At 36.4% G+C, this 16,942-nt stretch overlaps 2 protein-coding genes across 3 annotated transcripts in view; one reads left to right on the top strand and one right to left on the bottom strand.

The window, feature by feature from the left end:
• Window positions 1-394: 394 nt before the first annotated feature.
• Window positions 395-4,293, top strand: LOC109100810 (peroxisomal leader peptide-processing protease-like). Its single transcript, XM_019114245.2, has 4 exons — window positions 395-1,781; window positions 1,926-2,056; window positions 2,992-3,177; window positions 3,424-4,293. Exons 1-4 carry the CDS (start codon window positions 724-726, stop codon window positions 3,624-3,626), a joined length of 1,578 nt encoding a protein of 525 aa, XP_018969790.1. The 5' UTR covers window positions 395-723; the 3' UTR covers window positions 3,627-4,293.
• A 668-nt stretch (window positions 4,294-4,961) lies between these two features.
• The window catches only part of spock2 (SPARC (osteonectin), cwcv and kazal like domains proteoglycan 2), a 29,310-nt gene continuing 17,329 nt past the window's right edge, over window positions 4,962-16,942 (bottom strand). For both annotated transcript variants that reach the window (XM_042737172.1, XM_042737173.1), the window contains 8 exons: window positions 16,132-16,246; window positions 15,301-15,409; window positions 13,822-13,936; window positions 12,997-13,116; window positions 12,173-12,391; window positions 8,981-9,043; window positions 7,460-7,597; window positions 4,962-7,061 (listed from right to left, as the gene is read on the bottom strand). In XM_042737172.1, coding sequence (XP_042593106.1) covers window positions 6,916-7,061; window positions 7,460-7,597; window positions 8,981-9,043; window positions 12,173-12,391; window positions 12,997-13,116; window positions 13,822-13,936; window positions 15,301-15,409; window positions 16,132-16,246 — 1,025 coding nt within the window. In that variant the 3' untranslated portion in view covers window positions 4,962-6,915. The remainder of the gene's footprint in view (window positions 7,062-7,459; window positions 7,598-8,980; window positions 9,044-12,172; window positions 12,392-12,996; window positions 13,117-13,821; window positions 13,937-15,300; window positions 15,410-16,131; window positions 16,247-16,942) is intronic.

Below are 16,942 nucleotides of genomic sequence, written 5' to 3'. Positions count from 1 at the left end.
TTTTTTTTAGTTTATTTGGCCATACTAAATCCTTACCTTTGTGACATTTGTGACGTGACCATGAACTAGAACAATCACACACAAGAACAAAAACAAATTCCAATTCGAAACCTAATTTGGAACTTTATCTTTAGTTGGACAATTAAAAATAATAACCAGAAAAAAAAAACAGTAAACATCTCAAAAATTCTTCTATTAAACTAAAAAGCGAAAACGACACGTTCACGAATGGTTTGACGAGAGAAACGTCTCCTTGGGACATACACCCAGTAACAATCGTATTTTTAACGTGGACTTTAATCACTGAACCGGTTCTATGAAACGAATTGTTCAAAAGAGTCGGACTTCCAATTACGACGTTCATCGACCACGTGACTAGTTTTACGCCAATGAAACCAGACCAGGAAGCCTTGCAGTAAGATAGCGCATGCAGCAATATTAAGTCAGCGATAAATTAATATAGATATTATTACATTATCCAGCTTGTCAGGCGTATTCGTTGCAACTCTGACTAGTTGTTATTGACAAATTATGTTTGTTAGCATGGTGTTCTTATTTATAATTTGACCTCCAGCAACGCCGCGTTTGACGTTTGTATCTTGAACTTATTTCAAGATGCAAGAATTAGTATTACTATTATTACTATCTTAAAAAACCGTGACCATTTTACTGAACCAACTTAATACTGTTATATATACATATCTATATATCCAACGTTTGAAAATGAACAATGTGGAAGAAACTTGTTGTGTTGTCACAGTGTGCGAGAAGCCACTCAACCTCACACCTGGATCTCAGAATAAAGAATTGAGCTGTAGTGGAGTGTTTCTGAATTACCAGGCTGGGATTGTAGTCTGTAGTGGCATTTTGTTCTCACGCTTTATAAGTGACAGACAGTGCATGGAGAAAAAGGCGAAAATTTTACATTCTGAAAGTTTCACTAAAGAGATAAAAATTCATTTAGATTACATTCACCTTTGCGCCAACCAATCGTGTGCAACGGAGAGACGCAATACGAGCCGTCAAGAGGCTCAACTCTTAATGATGATCAATTGTGTGGAGTTTCAAGATGCATTTCAGAAGATCTTCAAAGGGGCTGATAACTGGGGCTTTTGTAGTGGCACATTGGATACAGAAGTTCTAGAAGACTCCAGGTTTTTAAGTTGGTTTGCACTTTTAAAAGTGCCCACTTCATCCTCATGCACCTGTAAGGAAACTATTCCATGGGTGAACAGTGGCAGTCTTAAAAAGGGATGTCATGTCATTGCATGTGGGTCTCCTTTCGGTGCTCTCTGTCCAGACCTCTTCATGAACACAATCAGTAAAGGTATAGTTAGTAATCTGGCAGGAGATGAGAATGCCCTGATCCTGACTGATGCCCGCTGCTTGCCTGGCACCGAAGGAGGTGGTGTGTTTGTTAGCAAAGGAAACAGATCTTACCTTGTGGGTTTGATCGTTTCACCACTGTGCTGGAAATCAGATGAGTGGATTGGGCTGACACTTGTGTGCTCGGTTCACCTGATTCTGAAAAACATACGACAGGCTGGTGCCATCCAGGAGTCGCTGATAGATAAGTCATCTCAGTTCATTACTGGCTCTCTTCAAGCTCCATTAACTGCAAACCGAAAGCCAGGTGCTGAATTTTACCCTGGAGTGGTGCTGATTGAGAGCGGCCATCTGTGGGGTTCTGGTGTGCGGCTAAACCAGAATCTGGTTCTGACCTGCAGACATGTGGTGAATGAAAAATCTGTGCTTACAGTCAGAGTCAACTTCAGAGAAAGGTAAAGTGCTTTGAATTCATTATTCATAATTATAAGGCCTAAAGAAGTGACATTTTGTTTGACGATCTTTGTTAAACATGTTACATGTTATTGGTATTTTAATCACCATGGGATTTGTAATAATATCTAAAATTAACACCTCAGATTTCATGCAGTAAGTGGTAAGGTGCTGTATTCATCAGCACCATCATCTCCCTATGATATCGCTGTAGTGGAGCTTCAGGAGCCTCTTGCCGACTCAGTAAAAACACAGTTTACCACATACTTTCACCCAGGTAATGTGATGCAAACCTGTTTTATTGAAACTCATATTTAGCCATGTTTGTTTTGAGATTTCAGTGTGATATTTCTGTGGATGTCTAATGCTACCAACATAAGAAAAATAATATTTGTTTCTTCCAGTGTGTCAGTTTATGTGTGTGATAAATTCATATTGAAATATCAGGAGGTTTTGTATCAATTTTGACACTACATTTTTATATTTAACTGTAGTATTTTACATACAATGACAATTAATGCTATATTTGATACTATATTTTTTATTTAATATGGAATATTGAAGCGTACCTCTGTCATATAAGAACAAATCATGCTTTGGTAAATCGTATAGAAATAAACAGGCAAAATTGTGACACACTATGTCATAATTCTAAGATAATTAACAAAAAGTCAAAATTATGAGATAAAACGTCATAATTATGGCATGAAATGTCAAACTTACGAGAAGTCATAATTATTTATCACATAAAAATAATACATAAAAATAATGCTGCAATTATAACAATAAGTCAGAATTGTCAAATTATGACCTGTCATTTCAACATAAAAAAAATGTAATTAAATTTCAGTGATCCTTAAAATTTATTTTAACTTGACTATTTAGGATACACAGAAAGCCTGCTTAAATTCCTGCAACCCTTGAACTGATTTTTTTTTTTTTTTTATCAGATACAAGCAAATGAACATAATGACTGGTCAAAACAAAACATTTTTCTTTTCAGTACTATGTAGTATGCTAAAAAGGAACATAGATGCATTTAAATGCATTACACTTACAGAATGATGACTATATATGCACTAACTAATTTAATACATTTAAATGTATTATAAATATATAATGATCCATTTCAGTTTATATAAAATATTTTGTAACTGTGTGTACTTTGTCTCTGTGCAGCACCTGGAATTCTCATGTTGTGTGTTTGTTTAGGTGAGGATGTGCTTGTTGTGGGTTATGGAGCTTTAGGGAGCAGCTGTGGCCCTTCATTGACCTCAGGGATCTTATCCAGAGTTATTACCCATCAGTCACGGCCTGTGATGCTGCAGACTACTTGTGCAGTGCAGTCTGGAGCCAGTGGTGGTGCTGTGGTTCGCTCTGCCACTGGGGAATTGCTAGGTAATATCATTACACATTTAATTTGAAGTAGTTAGGAATTAATGGAAAAGGTTTTGTTTATGAGAACAACCATCAACAGTTGTGGTTCAGTAAAAAATACAGTATTCAGTGGAGATTGAAATATACGATACCGTCTCTAACCAGAAGGGGGCACCATGTGACCAATTAAGCATATTTTTCTCTCTTATAGTTAGGCGTCAAAGCATTCCAGCTCTCATTTTTTTTTCTTATATATTCCAATATTAGGTATCGTGTCCAGTAACACAAGAGACTTTACAGCAAAAGTGACATATCCCCACCTGAACTTCAGCATCCCAGTGACTATTCTGGAGCCGCTGCTGAGACGTTTTGCTCAAACGGGAGATGCTGCTGTGTTTAAGGTCTTAGACAGTGCAGAGGATGATGTCAGGAAGATTTGGAGACTACAAAGCCATCAGAGCAAGCTTTAATCAGTCTCCAACATTTCAAAATTCTTTTAACTTGACTATTTAAGATCACACAAAAAATCCTGCTTATATTCCTGCATCCCTGAATTTTTTTTTTTTTTTTTTTTTTTTTTAATCAGATACAAGCAAGTGAACATAATGATTGGTCAAGCAAAACATTGTTCTTTTCAGCACTATGTATCATGTCATATATATATATCTACATTTATAATGATTTAGGATTAAAAAATACATTTATCATACATTATAACTAAATAAAACCAACTGAGTAAAAAATGTTTTCAGTCCTGGTTTCTAATTCTAATTTTTGAACGTTTGCTGCACTGGATCACTAATATGTGAATATGTGCCAACACTAAAACAATGCAGTGTTATAGAAGAGCTTCATCATACGCTTTTTTGTAATATAGTTAAGAAACCAGGGATGAAAACCTAAAATGGTTAGAAACCAAGGCTGAAAACTGTTTTCTAACTATTTTAGATTGATGCCAAGCAAGCTACACTGGATTGTGTCAATAATGAATCAATGCAGTATTATAATAGAGTATTCTTCTTAATCCTCTTCGTCCATAATAGCAGTATATTGAGTATAATAATAGAGTATAATAGCAGATAATTATAATTTCATCATGCACATTTTTCTTCTTAATGTTAAATGCGTTTTAATTTTCTTTTTAACAACAATAAAATAATATAAAAAAGATTTGTACACAACACCCCCTATAAAAAATATTATAATATGTCTTCTTTTTTGAACCCTCCGGTGACTTTTGTATGCCTCGATAACTATTTTTGGTAGTTATTATAAATTGCACTTGTCAAAAAATGTGTTTTAACCCCTTAACTGTCACTCACATTTTTGAACATAGACTTGAAAGTGTACTTTCCAAACTAAAATTTTTATAATTCATGAACAAAAACATTTTATAACTATATTGATGTACCATTTTCGTGGTAATGCAATATTTTAAAATGGGTTTTTTAAAGGATGAATTTTGAGATTTTAAGTTTTCAGTTGATATATCATTTCTGATTTTCTAAAGTGTGACAGAGAAAAAGGCAACGAAGAAGACTCAAGGTCAGATCTCCTGACTTGTAGATTTTTGATGCACTCTTGTCATAAATTATTTTTGGTAGTTTTTATTGGTAAAATATCTTAAACCTTGCACTAGATAAGGATTTAGTGAAGTAAACGTAGGCGTCCCGTATACGGGACGGGGTGACAGGTAACAGGTTAAAGTGGGTTGAAAAGATTTGTTTTCTCATGTCTCCAGTATCACGTGAAAATTAGCATGTCGCAGAGTCTTGGGAGTAATTAGGAGAACAAAGGAACAGCACTTTCGGGCCCAGTGCCTTTAATCATATTCAGGCAAGAAAGATGACACACTCGGACAAAGAAACATGCAACTAAATGCAAATATACTGCAACTCAGCGTAAATATAATGTTTTCTAATCAGTAAATCCAAGTATTTACAATAATAATGGCATGTACAGTACAATACAATCATACACTAGTCCAAGTGGTATAACATCACTGTTAGCAGACTCCTGAACACTGCTGAGTAAGACATCAGGACATTCACTATTGACTTTTAATGAGCAGGCCGTCTTTCCACTCCATCACACCAGCAAGGTGGTGTCGTCTATGATGATAATCCACAACTAATTTAAATAACACCAAGATTGGTCTCAATGACATTTGCAGGATTTATATTCCCCTGTAGACGCCGCAGTACATTGATGAATGTGTTTACGCTGGGGATGTTACCATATCAAATGCATTTTCTCTTGCCTATGTGGAGCTTCGAAATCACGTCCGAGTGAATTATCATACCAGGCTGAGTCTGTAATTCATACACGTTTTACAGCATTTTAACCCTAAAAACTGATGCTTTAGATATTTTTTACTGCGGGACTCATGTACTTCACCTTTAGTCGTAGATTTTAAGATTCAGATCTTGAATATAAATCCTTGCAGCACCAGATTTACACCTAGGAACATTACAGCCAACACATCTTTCACTGCAAATGATGGGAAGATCTGATTAGAAGACATCTGCAAAGACAGATTGGTCCCTTTGGGTATATGAGAGAGAATATGTCAGAATGCATTTCCGAAAGCTCATTCCTGCCTCTCCTGTTCATCCATACACTGCCTCGTTATAATAGCTATGTTGCATCAGAAGTACCGTATTACAGCCTGACCTAGTGGAGTATAAGCAAATTCTATTATGACAGACATATGAAACCAGAGCGCACATATCTCAGGATTTATGACTGTCCATTTCAAAGAAAATAATGATTTGGACGTCGGGGTGAGGGAGAAAGCTACTGCATTGAGGCGTAATTTATATGAAAATATAATGCTTTGCCATCTCTGGTTTCGGTGGATTATTACACAAAAGACAGAAAAAAATAGGATCGTTTTGTAGAAGTGCATTGTGTATTTCTGGCAAGTAGCCTAAAATCGCTTGTAGTTTGTGAGCGTGGAGAAATAGTTCTTCAAATACACTGACAAGGCTACTTTATCTCAAGACATTTACGACTATATCTACTTCAAGGTAGCAAAGAAATGATGCAGACACTGTTTCAGCCAGAACAGGCTAACAGTCTTAGCTTTTTGAGCTAAGCTAAGCTAACTTAGCTCTTAGTGTTTTTGGACTCTGTGTCTCTTTGTATTTATAGTAATCTGTGTTCATATACGCGAAATCATTTGGAGGACATTTAAAAGAATTCACAGAAACTCTTACAGCAAAAACATTAGCAGCAGTCTCAGTTCCCAAAGAAAGCAGTTGCTGATGGTCGACAGAAGATCTAATGAAACAGGTTAGACCCTGAAGCCTGTCTATCTTTATATACATACTTTAAAAAGTCGCTTCAGACTTAACAGGTATCATTTCTGAATGTATAGTGACGAAAGTATGTATTAATTAGACTTGCATAAGAATGCATCACATCACACCTATCAAGCGCCTAATTCTGAACTCGTGTTTGCAGATGCTAGAGACTGATTCAGGAGAAAACTCTTGCACTTACAACAAAAATATTATGTTTTACAAGTATCCATAAGCCCAATAATCCAAAACTCTTTCCCAATACCGAAATCTCACTACAGCTAACACTAACCAAGCCACCCTCCCACCCACCCTCCCCAAGTCAATGCTGTTTGGAGTGCAGTATAAAGATCACAGACCCTCCAGTGTCCACCATTTAATGTCAGAAGATAGAGCTGCCTCTGTAGAAATGGGCCACAGAAAGCTACGTCGAACGAGGTGAGAATCACGTTTCGTTTTACCAAATGTATCCACCGTCATCTACCTCCCCCACCTCCCCTTCCTCCTCCTCAGCCTCCTCGCCGTTCTCCTCCGCCTCCTTTTCCTCCTCATCTTCCCATCCGAGCCCGCTGCCAAAATCGCCCGAGTACGTGACCATCTCGTCTGCAAAAGGGAAATGTTGTTAAAAAAATATTGCGAGCAATTTAGGCTAAACAATATGCGCTTGGTGCGAGAACAATAAACAAACAGGAGGTGTGACTTTGACATTGGGCTTTTTAATCGCTATTTTATGTCCAGTCAGGGGATTTGTTCTTATCACCTGCAGGTCTGTCGCAGCCAGTAGTAATTAATCTTAAGGACCTTTATTTGGGTGAGACAACTGCTCTTTTGGAATGGAAATGAACCTGGCCTAATGAATGTAGCACTTGGTCTTCTGTCAGATGGATGACTGATGATTTTGTGGATCTAAGCCCTAAGCCCTGTAGCTACAGAAGGAGCATTGTCCTCTGTGTAGTGTGTGTGTGTGTGTGTGTGTGTGTGTGTATTGTGCTCGTGCTCACCACAGTCGGGGTTGCCATGGATTCTGGAGCCCATTAACTCTCCTCCATGCTGGTCCACACACCAGCACTCCCCTCTGCTCTTGTCACACTGCAGTCTCCTGTAAAAGCCGTCCTCATCACAGCTGGGAATGTATGTATCTTAAACAAGTAGGGAGAGAAACACACAGACACGCACGTTTTGCGAACATTTTACATTCATTTTCATATCCTATACAAAATGAGTGTTGCATCACGGGTGACATTCCAAACTAGTTTGCATATTGCTGTAAATCATGTGACAGACTCAAGTGACAGTGCTCATTGTAATGCATAAAATGTAACCTTGGCGAGGGTTGAGGGCTGGGTTTCTGTCTGCAGTGTCTCGAATCATGATGCACGATAAAAAACAACTGCACGGTGTAATAAACATATATGTCCACATAATCATCGTGATCTATGAAATGCAGGATTTAACCCTCTAATGCACTGAGTGTACTAAGGGACAAATCTTTAAAAGCCAGTTTTAACCATTCAGAATGTGATGTTATATCCTAACCACCACGGGTGATTTCATTGACCCTTACCCATAATTCAACCTGACTGTCCTATTTATGTCCTTGTGTGCTTTTTATTTACGAGAACATAAATTAAGCATGACCATGTGCAACTCTAATATATATATATATATATATATATATATATATATATATATATATATATATATATATATAATTTCCCTTTGTGATTTAATAATTAATGCCTCAGAGGGTTAAAGACAGATTTTGGTTTTTAGGGTTAAGCTTTTTCTTTGACACTTACCCGTAATTCTACATGACTGTCTTCTTTTTATGGAATTGTGTTTTATATTTACGACGACATAAATTAAACGAGGCTGACAAATATGGTGATACTCCTTGTATAGTGTATAGATGTATAGTTCTCTCAAAATATGCAATTAAAAAAGGCAGAAAATTATACCATTTCTTTTTTAAAAAGAATATAATAAGTAAAAATAAAATTGTTTTTATTTTGATTTAACTATAAATGCATTATAGAGTTAAACAGGTTGCACTTTCTAGATTAGGCTTTTTCTTAGGACTGTCATCTTTTCTATTTTTGAACATTTACTCAACATGGCTGGCAAAAGTGGTAATGCACTATGGAATATTAATATTATCTTTTTTGGAATGCACAGATGTGTAACTCTCTTAATATGTATCATATAGGGGGAAAATGTTTATTTTATAGGTTTAGATATTACATTAGGAGATTTTCTTCTTTTTGTGATTTAATAATAAATGTACCTCAGAGTAAACATGGTTTAATCTTTCACAATAACAATAAAACACTTTATTTGTATTATATACATTGATATTTGTTCTCAGGCTTTGGAGGCTCTTTGCATTTTGGCTGCTTCTGATAGGCTGAAGCATCTGCAGCATGTCCTTGGAGAGTCCTAAGAGCGCTGCAGCCAAACATGAAGCACTGCCCACAGCCACTTACCTCCCTTCTGCCTCGTTTTCCTTTTGTTTTCATTCTTACCTGGTTTCTTCTTGGCTCCTTCTTGCACTTGGATTCGCTCTAGCTCAGCCAGGCAGGGAGGCTCTGTGGAAGAAAAACAATCAGTGCCTTTAGGGAAGAGCCGGCGCTAATCTCCTCCAGACAAACGCTTCACACGAGCTCCCTCACCAACTCCCAGATGAGGCGGCTCTCCATGCAGCCGCACAATCAGATCACACTATCACACTCAAACACAGACGCATTTTAAAAGTGTCACAATAGACAGTTCTAATCTCTAATTTTACAGCAATACAATTCATGAACAAAAGAGTAAATTCAATTTTGAGTTATAGAACTTGCTTTAAATAGGTTTTGAACAAAATTAACACACATTATAAAATATTTCTATATTGTAATTTTCTCTTTAATGCCCTGATGTGAAATGTACAACCTTCTTATAATACATTAGAGGAACATTCTTCTCAAAAATGAAAATTCTGTAATCATTTGCTGACTTTTCTTCCTGTCTTAAAGAGTAAACCATTCATTCTATTTTTTATTTATTTATTTATTTATTTTTGCTGCTTATTCATTCAAAAACCAATCAAGTGACTTTATGAATGAGTTACTGAATCATTCACTCAAACAATTTATTCAAAAATGCAAATGCACACAACACTTCTTTTACATGAACTATTTTTACATGACGCAGTGAATATGTGGCCTGTTTTTGTTTGGTTTCTGAAACATACTAAATGTCAGCTAACACATTGTTAAAACAACAAAGAAAATATTGTTCCAAATGACACATACCACACACCACTGCTATCAAGCAAGATTTGGTATCACACAAAGATATTATACGAGTATGAATCCAGAAGACTTCGAAAGTAGCATACAAATCGTAAGGACCACTTTAATGGTCCTTTTTGAAGCTTGACAGCCCAAGTCCCCATTTACTTCCATTACAAGGAAAAGAGCAGCCTGGACATTCTCCCAAACATCTTCTTTTGTATTCCATATAGGAAAGAGAGTAATACAGGTTCAGAAATGACATAAAGGTTAGTAAATGATGACAGAATGTTTCCTTTAATAAATAAGTCAGTGCAGCACATACTGGAATATTCGCCAATGCTTCAACACTATCACTATGTGAGGGCCGGACAGGTCAAGTCAAAAAAAATGCAGCAGGTTTATGTATGACTGCCCGTCTGGTTTTAGTCCCAGAGAGTTTGAGGCTGAGCAGGCTGTCAACAACCAACACTGATGTTGTTTTTCCCTCTGCAGTGGCCATTTCCTATCCACCGGGGGAAATACGAGGGGAAGACAAAGTGTGACAGGCCAAAAGAAACTGTGCCCTACCCAGGAGAAATGAGAGTGCCCAGCCACATATCGTGAGCAGAATCACATCAAACAAGAGCCAGGCTGGTCTAGTGTGTGTGTGTGTGTGTGTGTGTGTGTGTGTGTGTGTGTGTGTGTGTGTGTGTGTGTGTGTGTGTGTGTGTGTTAAAATACACCTAAAATACACATCTCTGCCCCCCTCCAGCGATACACACAGTAGAACATATCTCTTTTTGTCAAAAAAAAACCCACCATCCACCATGGTTTAAGTAAACACACACACACTCAAAGGAATTCCTCAAACAAAAGAACACACTTACGAGTCTCATTAATATGTAGAGCATGTGGCGATAAACACATGCACAGTGCAAACAGATCTACGCTCTCCCCCGCTGACAAACACACACACACACACACACACACACACACACACACACACACACACATACACACACACTGACTGTCAGTCACCCTAGCAACACACACTGAATAGCAATTCCTCCAGACCTATGCATCTCGTCAAAATTAATATTGTAAATCACTCTCTCCACATGCCACAAACAGCTAAAGGTCAATGCATGCCTTCTCCAGCTCTCCCATCTCTCATTTTCTACCCAAGGGGAGTGTTTGTAGAGGAAATGAAAGATTTGGATTACAATAATCCAAACATATGGTTCCCCTCCCCTCTTTAATGTTTGATTATATTTAGAAAACCAATTAAACTTAATCCAGTGCAAACTGAATGAGTTAGTGGCACGAGTCTGCAGAATTCTCAGCACACAGATGGATTTTTCTAAAGCCTTGCCTCCTCCGACTGATGTCTTCTTTATCTTTAACGCCAGTCCAGTGCATGCTGATGTAAAATAAATGCGCTCTGCGACCAGCCTTTGCATGCAATATCGTCTTCTAGGCTTTTGTAATGGAAACATCATTTCAGATTTGAAAGCCCTAACTCTCTGAAGCAGTGTTCAACACGCTCAAACAAAGATAGTGCTGGCACTGATGTTCGGCCATGTGTCCCCCTTCTGTCACGCTGATATAACCAAGCAGAGCAAACTGTGGACCGTGGCACTGACCAGCAGGGTGCAGGGCACAAATGTGCAATGCTGAGGCAACGATCCCAGTTAGAGCTGATTTCAAATCTGAAGTGTGTGATGTTTCAATGTCACAACAGTGTTACTTTAGAGTCTTTGCCTTCGGATGAAAATATTTGACTAAAATGCCATGTTTTTTTATTCAGAGTTGACACTATTTACTAATAATGAAACTAATATGTTTTTTTTTGTAAATATATATCGCATTGATATTATTTTTATTTATTTTTTTTCATGTATTTTTTATCAACAGTATGTTTTAATTAAATTTGGTTAATTATCATGATGCAAATTTTTAAAAATGACACACTACTCTTCAAAAGTTTGGCGTCAGCAAGATGTTTTTTATGAAAGTAATTTTTTCTGGAAGGACACATTAAATTGATTAAATTTCACAGTAGAAGACTGATAATGCTACATAAAGTATGTATCTATTGTTTCTATTAAAATATATTTCAGCACAACATTGATAATACTAATAATAAATGTCTCATGAGCACCAAATCATCACATCAGAATGATTTCTGAAGGATCATGTGACACCGCAGCGTGACTGGACTGAAAATAAATAATGGAGTAATAATGCTGAAATAATAAATTTTTCTGTATTTTTTCATGATTGCGTTTAAAATTATAAGTACTATAAACAGCGATTGCAAATATTTCAAAAAAATTTAAAAAAATATCAGATAGCAAACATAACAATACAATAAAACCAAAAATACCTTACTAAAATGTAAATTTCTCTACAAAAACCATTAAGACCTGGTTTAATTGTGGAAAGATACTAAAAACTCACTTTCTCTCCAAAAGCAGAGGCACCACTCAGCTGTGGAGACTTTGCCATCGCGGTAGGAGTCACAGGAGTTGAAGAAGGGCCGTATGCACACTTCATACTTGTCCAGATTAATGGCAGACAGCTCAGCTTGATCCAGATACAGGTCACTGTTCGTGTCCAGCTTAGAGAACATCCAGCCAATAGAGTCCTTACAGGTCGCAACAAGAGTTCGGTCCACAACTGTGCACAAACAATCACAAGCTACATGTTAACGCAAGAGAAATACTAGCTTAAATACTGTAATACTTCTGCATTTTGTGAGCTTTTTAAACTGGACTCCAAGAGCCATCTCTCCCAGAATAGATGATTCCATCATATCAGCTGTAAAATTGAATTAATGTCCTTTTAAATGCAAAACTGCTGTTCAAATGTTGCTGATAAGACAGTAAATCACTAATGGAAACCATGGATCTTTTTTTTCTAAGCAAATTAGAAGCAAACTATATAAATGTAACAAACAAAAGAGGCATAGCTAGTTAGAGAACTGATCTGCCATTGAAGTCCTTAAGCTTTCAGCTGCATTTCACAATGCAGCAATCCTGCTTTTTGAGTGGATAAAATGCTGCTGGTGATCTTTGGACATCAGGAAACGACACAATTCAAACATAACAGCTCTTAATCTGAAGTTTTACACTAAAAAAATACTAAAAAGGAAACAGCATTTGTGGCATTTCGTGAAATGATACAACCAAAATAAATGAGTCACTGTATGCTGCTGATCCGTCGTGAAGCTGCTGTAATTTATGAATATAAAAGCACTGGCTAAATATATGTTAGATCCTCACTTGATGCAGAACTGGCTACAGGATTCCCTGTGCTGTTCTGCTTGCCGTTGCCTTGGAGCAGTTGGAACCAGTCCCGCAGGCGATCTCCCAGATCTGCCAGGTCCTGCCCTGTGCAACTCTCTATGGACAGAAAAGAAGAGAGACGGAGACAGTGAAAGGAGATAAGGGAGTGTTGGCAGACATTGGATTAAAGAGTGAAGAACCAATCGTCCTGCTTTTGCCCTTCTGAATTTGACAAGAAAAGCCTGCGGAGACTGCAGACATAAATCAGTCATAATCAAAGTCAGCGGAAATTCACAAAGCAAGCAGCAAAGAGAAAGAAAAGAGAGCAGCATAGTCTGTTGATAAATCAATAAAGCCTTTGTTAGAGTGAGAGCTGCAGACTGCTCAAGGGGATGTTGAAGAGACAAATGACATCAGAAGCAATCTCAGAATATAACCATTCATTATTATGATCAAAATATGATCCTATAAATTTAAACGCTGGCCCTTCTATTGTGCTTCATTTTAAGACAGGTGCTTATTTTACAGGAGCTTGTGCAAAAATGTCATAAACCTTTATGACTTACTTTCTTCTGAAGTAATGCTAAATTTCTCCTTCTTGGATGGCTTGAGGGTGAGTAAATTTTCTGAAAATTGGGTGAATTTTGGGGTGAACTATTCCTTTAGTTGGGTCCAAAACAACAGATTTTTAAAAATATCCTATTTTGTGTTCCAGGTCTTGAACGACACAAGGTTGAGTAAATGATTTTTGGAGAAACTATCTTATTAACAAGCTTTGCAAGACCAAGTTGCAGCTGTTGGAAGCATGTGGCAGGTAAATACCGTGTTTGCTGTCCACGTCTGTAGCAGGAGCCGCGGTGGCGGTACAGGGGCAGAGACCAGTACATCTTACTTTCAGTTCCTTCCCTGTGAGACAAGCCTGCTGCTCCAGTTTGCACTAAATTCAGGTGCAACACACACACACACACACACACACACACACACACACACACACACAAAGAATAAGCACTGCCGCCATAACACTTGTCCAGTGTCACATGCAGTTCAATGGCATGAATTGTAAGCCTAGATACAGCACAATGATTTCTACAGACGAGTAAAAATCGCTGGTTCAGACAAGACATCTCCATTAAAAGAAGCTGAGGTCAACCTTCATTTCTTCCCTCACAAGGTCAGAAATAGATATAATAGAGATAATACATAATTCAACAGAACGGTTCTTTCATCCCCAAGTACCCAGAATATCTTCAGAAAATTCATTGACTTTTAAGGATGTCAAGGGCCAGAATACAAGGTATAATAGAGACCTTTATCCATACTGCGCAAGCAGACTGATCCATGAGTCACAGAAAATAACAGAGATAGAAAAAAAATGTTTTTTTGAATGGCACAGAATAACAAGAATAGAAATAATGTTATTGTCCAAAGTTGCCAGATAGTGAAAGGATTATGAATTTTCTCCACAGGTTTGTTGACAGGATTTAGAAAATATTTTTACCTGATCTGACTCTTAAAAATGACCTGACCTAGTGTTCATTTGGTTACAATATTTGTGACTAGATCAGTGTTTCCTAAGGGTTTGCATTATATTGACATTATATAAGACTGGATATTTTTTATAATTACTATTAACAATATTAAAGTATCCATTATTACAATGATTCACTTAAAACAACAAACATACTAAGTACTTTTCCTTCCCTTTAATGAGACGTGTCCTATTTGTCTTTCACAAATTATTGTGTGCTCTCTGGGAAAATGTACTGGGGGCATTCATGGGGAAACGTTCTCCAAGAAAGGCCTAGCGGCAAATTTCGTTATAAAAGAATCCAGATGGGACGTTTAACAAAATTAAAGAAAGATATATGTGGTCTTTTTTGTGTCGTGGGATTCAGAAGTTCAACAAGTATGAAGTATCACCTTCATCATCAATTAACACAAATGTTGGATGTAAAGGAACTAAATGCAGGTAAAAAGAAAAAAACATTATTAAGCATGAATGATTATTTTAATCTACTGTTAGCCACAGAAGTTCAATTTTGTTTTAAAAATTTAACAAAGCAAAACTGATCCCTGGCTTGAATTTACCGATTTAGCGAATATGAAGCTCTTTTTTGGGTTACCTAAACAAAAACCTCTGAACTAAAAAAAAAAGGCTGAACAGGCACAAAAGTGCAACATATCCAATTGTATTAAAATAAGCTGAACTGCAGAGAAATTGATCATATGGATATGATCAATTTCTCTGCAGTTCAGCTTATTTGAATACAATTAAAGGAAGTTGAATGCAGTGTGAAGTACCTGAGAGGCGTAGTTGTGTCCATCAGATCCACAGACGGGACCAGAGGAAGATACTGGGCAAGATTTACAGTTACTCTCCTGCTGCTGTCTGATGACCTGCTGCTTCAACCTAAAACACATCAGTCAGTATTAACATGCCATCAATAATATCATCAATATGAGATATAAACTGAGGCATGCTTGAGTACTGATCACTCATATGCACAGGAACAGAGCATCATTGGCCCATTTTTTAATTTAAAGTTAACAAAACATTCTCTGTAGTTATTTGTGTGTTACAATGAGAGCCAGTCCCTTAGGGACGGCCTCAGGAACAAGTTCAATTTGTAAAAAGAACAAACATCCAGGGACTTAATCTGTGTACCTCACAATAGACAACACATGCCTGCTTTAATAAATTGCCCTTATTTCACCTCTATAAAAATATGACTTTCTCTTCACAAGTGAATGAACATTTTCTAACGCTTGTGGAAATAAACAGATCATAATCATTTTATTTATTTATTTTCCCCTAGGGTCCAGTTAAAATGTTAGTCAGGGTTCTTTGCACTGTAATTTTATGACCATTTTCAACCCTGTCTCATTTTTTGCTGTTGTGTCTTTAAGACTTCTTTCTAAACAGCCATCTTTGCTCATAAGCACTCAGCCAATCATCTGAACCTTAAAAGCTCTGAAATGTGATTCTTCATGATATGAATGATGAAAAGCTAGATTGGACAGTTACATTCTGCACAGTGCCTTAGAATGGCACCCAGTTTCTTTAATTCATATACCCTAAAAAAATCAAACACTATCCTGTCGTGTATTACTGTCTTGTAGCTGAAGGCTTACCTTTGCTCCAGCTTTTTGCGGTTGACGCACACAGCACGCTGGTAGCCCTGAGCGACACACACCTTATGTCGGCTGCATTTGACCTTCTGGCAAGGATCCTTAGTGGTGTCAACATCTGTAATGAAGAGAGATGTACCCAATAATCTGCTATTCATTCAGTTTTTTTTTGTTTTTGTTTTTTAATGGTTTAAGGCTTATTTTTTTTTTTAGATGCTCCCTGATATTTCAATATTGCAAACTTCCAATAAATATTATGAATAATGTATTTAATTCCAATAAAACATTGAATATTTATTTATATTTAATTATTATTGGCTATTTTTTTTATTTTAGAAATTTGATTAAATGCTGCCACCGCAAACTGAATCAGTGTTATTTTAGTAAATGATACACTATTTTAGTTTTTGTTAATATTTTGAACTTCTTATTTTAATTAGAAATTATTTTTGATTATTAATTTAATTATTTTGATTAATATTTGAGTTTTTATTTTAACTTTAGGTAAAGTTTTACTAATTTTGTTTTGTGTTTTTGTAATTTTCATTATTATTTTACAAAATAATGTATTGTCTATACAGTTTTTTTCAGAATTTTTATTTCAGGTTAATCATTTTAGTAAAAAAAAAAGTTAAAATTGAAAATAAGAAATGCTGCCTTGGCAACTAGCTGAAATAATAATAATAATAATAATAATAATAATAATAATAATAATAATAATAATAATATATATTTATATATAATTATATAAATAATTATATATAATTTTTTTATTTTAGAAATTTGATTAAATGCTGCCACCACAACCTGAATC

This window comes from Cyprinus carpio, chromosome B13 (genome assembly GCF_018340385.1).
Source record: "Cyprinus carpio isolate SPL01 chromosome B13, ASM1834038v1, whole genome shotgun sequence".
NCBI classification, from domain to species: Eukaryota; Metazoa; Chordata; class Actinopteri; order Cypriniformes; family Cyprinidae; genus Cyprinus; species Cyprinus carpio.
The sequence above is the reverse complement of the archived record's forward strand: the minus strand, read 5'-3'. Positions and strand labels throughout refer to the sequence as shown.

Bases quoted from the DNA above. Each gene is read 5' to 3' on its own strand.
- LOC109100810 (XM_019114245.2), top strand. From the start codon at position 724: ATGAACAATGTGGAAGAAACTTGTTGTGTTGTCACAGTGTGCGAGAAG. The intron at 1,782-1,925 runs GTAAAGTGCTTT...TTAACACCTCAG, and splicing joins AGAGTCAACTTCAGAGAAAG to ATTTCATGCAGTAAGTGGTA. The intron at 3,178-3,423 runs GTAATATCATTA...TTCCAATATTAG, and splicing joins TGCCACTGGGGAATTGCTAG to GTATCGTGTCCAGTAACACA.